The 3,940-nt window shown below is 45.0% G+C and overlaps 1 protein-coding gene across 1 annotated transcript; it reads left to right on the top strand.

Annotated features, from left to right (window-relative positions):
• Nucleotides 1-835: 835 nt before the first annotated feature.
• Nucleotides 836-1,777, top strand: LOC130046149 (olfactory receptor 5AN1-like). The gene has a single exon (XM_056139065.1). It carries the CDS (start codon nucleotides 839-841, stop codon nucleotides 1,775-1,777), a length of 939 nt encoding a protein of 312 aa, XP_055995040.1. The 5' UTR covers nucleotides 836-838.
• The last annotated feature ends 2,163 nt before the right edge of the window (nucleotides 1,778-3,940 follow it).

Raw genomic sequence — 3,940 nt, 5'->3', positions numbered from 1 at the left:
GGTTGAAATCTAATTATAACTATATGATGATTTTTTTATTTAAAGAACGATATCTTAGGGCCTCTATCCCCTAGTACAAAGGTAGGGCACTTACCTTGTAAGCTGACCTGGGTTTAAAACCTGGCACCATAAAAGCTCTGGAGTTAGTCCTGAGCTCAGAGTTAGGAGTAAACTCTGAACACCAACAGGCAAGCCCAACCAGAAAGGAAAAAGAAGAAAAAATTCAAAATCTGTCTAGGTGAACTGCTGGGAGAGAAGAAGTATTTCAAAATTATTCTGTAAGGAATCCACTTATTCTTTATTATTATAAGCTAGCAGTTATATATTGAATTATCAAAGACACTTCTTTCATTTTATTGAAGGTGGAGGATTCTGATCCACACCAAGCTATGCTGAGGTCTTACTCCTACTCTACATTCAGAAATCACTCCTGGCAGTGCTCAGAGTACCATAGAGGGGAACGGGATGCAACGGGGTTGGCAGTAACAAGGCAAGTTTCTGAATTCCTGTAGAGTTTCTCCAGTCCAAAAGCCCAAGTTATTTTCATCAATGATATATACCTTGGTTATAGTACTGAAGGGATTGCTGGTTTTTAAGTTAGCCTTTAAATTTATGAGCTTTCTAATTTCTGTAAGACTTTATGAAATTATTGAGAATATGAAGAATTGAGAAATAATGCTTAACAATTTGATATGAAAACCAGGGATACCTTTGTGAGGTCAATGAAGAATTTTTCTTAATAAGTACTCAAAATCAGTAAAAAGAATAAATTTTTAATGCTGTTGTTTCTTGTAATGCATTCTCTTGTTTCTATTGCTGATTTAGGAGCATCAAGACAATGGTAAGGGGAAGAAATCTTACAGAAATCACCCATTTCATCCTCGTGGGTTTCTCAGATTTGCCTAGAATCTTAACCCTGCTCTTCAATGTGTTCCTATTGATCTACATTACCACTGTGACTTTGAACCTGTGCTTGATTACATTAATAAGGATGGACTCCCACCTCCACACACCCATGTACTTCTTCCTCAGTAACCTGTCCTTCGTCGATATCTTCTATGTGACCACGACAGTTCCCAAGTTACTCTCTGGCTTCTATCAAGAGCAGCTGACTATCACTGTTGTGGGTTGTGCTGTTCAGTACTTTTTCTTTGCATTGACGGGACTGAGTGAGTCCTGTGTCATGACAGCTATGGCTTATGACCGCTATGCTGCTATTTGTAACCCACTTCTCTATTCATCCATCATGTCACCCAGCCTTTGCATATGGATGGTGTTGGGATGCTATCTGGCTGCATTCTCGGGTTCTATAGCACAATTGAGTGCCATACTCAGGCTCTACTTCTGCGGGCCTAATATCATCCATCACTTCTTCTGTGACATGCCCCAACTCTTAAACTTGTCCTGCAGTGATGTTTTCATTTCACGAGTCATACTGGCTATAGCAACAATGATATTTGGGGTAACAAACGCCCTGCTTATCACGATATCCTATGTCTATATTGTCCTTTCCATCTTAAAGATCACTTCAGCTAAAGGCAGATCCAAGGCTTTCAACACCTGTGCTTCTCACCTGACAGTTGTCAGCCTCTACTATACCTCAAGTGTTGTCATTTACCTGAGTTCTGGCACTGGAAGCTCTTCAACCATTGACAGATTTGGATCAGTGTTCTATACTGTACTGATCCCCATGCTGAATCCTTTGATTTACAGTCTGAGGAACAAGGAAATCAAAGATGCCTTGAAGAGGCTTCCAAAGAAGAGAGGGTATTGTTGAAGTTACAAATTTGCTCTTTAAAAATTCCTTAAAACATAAAAATTCCTTAGCACACAACCTTTGTTTAAATGTACCACAACAAAATGCCCTTGCCTCCTGATAAAGAAAACACTCTTTAACAATGATTATGTGCCTAAGTCGACCAAAATCTTGATCCATACCACCCAAGCATGCTATGTGGTATGGATAAAAGTAAAGGAGTCTTTACTTTGAAACCATATGATAAATGGCTTTAACATTTATTAACTTCTATGCAGCCTTTGTGAAAAATAGAAATAAGTTACTTTTTTGTTTCAAAAGTCTCTTCCTGATCAACAACAAATCTCTAGTAACATACCTAACAGAGATCCCAGGATGATGATTTGTCTCTATCATTTCCAGATGATCTAGAAAAATCAGGGCTGGAGTGATAGCACGGCAGGCAGGGTGTGTGCCTTGCACACAGCCGACCTAAGTTGGGTTCCTCCATCCCTCTCGGAGAGCCCTGCAGGGCAAAGCCTGGCAAGCTCCCCATGGTGAATTTGATGTGCCAAAAACAATAACAACCAGTCTCACAATGGATATGTTACTAGTGCCTGCTTGATAAACAATGGGAGGACAGTGCTACAGTACTGCATTTCCAGATACAACACGACTCTCAGAATCATGTTGACTCTCTTTTCTCAGTCTACCTGTACTTTTTTTTTTTTTTTGCGGGGTGGGGCATGACATCCAGTGATGTTAAGGGCTTAGTCCTGACTCTGTGCCCAGAAGCACTCCTGGCAGGCTCAGGGGACCATAGGCTCATGAGACCACATGGAGTGTCTGGGATAGAACCTGGATGAGACACAAGCCAGGCAAATGAATGCCCTGTTATTCGTCGTCGATTGCCTCGAGCAGGCCCCAGTAACGTCTCTTTCATCCTAGCCCTAGTACTGTTTCTAACTAGAGTGAGAATGAACTGTTAGTATTGTCACTGGCACTGTCCTCCCATTGTTCATCGATTTGCTCGAGCAGGCCCAGTAACGTCTCCATTGTGAGACTTGTTACTGTTTGGCATATTGAATATGTCACGAGTAGCTTGCCAGAATTTGCCGTGCAGGTGAGATACTCTCTGTAGCTTGCCCGGCTCTCAGAGAGGGACGGAGAAATGGAACCCGGGTAGGCCGTTTGCAAGGCAAACTCCCTCACCCGCTGTGTTTTCACTCCAGCCCACGTACCTTATTAAGTTCTTGGAATTAAGAGATTTCGGGGTTAGATTTCATGGTCATGAACCATGAATTCATTTTTATTTGACTTTGAACGTCGTTTCTTCATAATATTAGATGCCAGAATGTAACAGATAGAGTTAAAATGTGAAACAAAGGTTTCCACTTCCCTGGACCTCACAGTTTAGAATTAAGAGGCCCAAAGCAAAGAAATAGCCCTGCACTGTAGCACTGTCCTCTCGTTGTTCACCGATTTGCTGGAGTAGGCACCAGTAACATCTCCATTGAGACTTATTGTTACTATTTTTGGCATATTGAATATGTCACAGGTAGCTTGCCAGGCTTTGCCATGTGAACTCTCAGTAGCTTGCTGGGCTCTCCAAGAGGGGCGGAGGAATCGAACCCCGGTTGGCGGGTCTGCCACATGCAAGGCAAACGCCCTACTGCCTATGCTATCACTCGAGCCCAATCTTTTATGTATTTAAAAAAAGAAAGAAAGAAAAAATAAATCTGGGCACGGGAGCTACGACTTTCTTTCCTGTGTGCTCCCTGTCCATCTTCCCCCGTGTGGGGGCCAGCCGTGGGGCGGGCTGCAGACAGCCTGGGGGGTTGGGGAATGCTGGGCTGTCTTATTAGCGCGTGCCTGCGGCCCTGGGAACCCTGCAAGAAACGGAGGAACCCGAGTCCCCGCCGCCACCTACCCGGGAACCCCTACCGTCCCCTCAGCCCCCGCCCCCAACTCCGACCTCCACCCGGACCACCAGCTCAGGCCTCGCCGCTGACCAAGCGCGCCCTGGAGTCAACGGGCTCGGCCCAGGGACAGGAGCTGCAGCTCTGGTTGGCGCCAGGGTCCTAGCGGGGGTGCGAGGGACGCCTTGGTGCTGGGCCTGGCAACTACATGCCCCGGGGCGACTCCGCTTTCGGCCTGAGCCCACCCCAGGGCCTTGCCTCACCCCAGCGCTGACCTCCACAGCAG

Source organism: Sorex fumeus, unplaced genomic scaffold (genome assembly GCF_029834395.1).
Source record: "Sorex fumeus unplaced genomic scaffold, SorFum_2.1 ptg000007l, whole genome shotgun sequence".
Classification (NCBI taxonomy): domain Eukaryota; kingdom Metazoa; phylum Chordata; class Mammalia; order Eulipotyphla; family Soricidae; genus Sorex; species Sorex fumeus.
The sequence above is the reverse complement of the archived record's forward strand: the minus strand, read 5'-3'. Positions and strand labels throughout refer to the sequence as shown.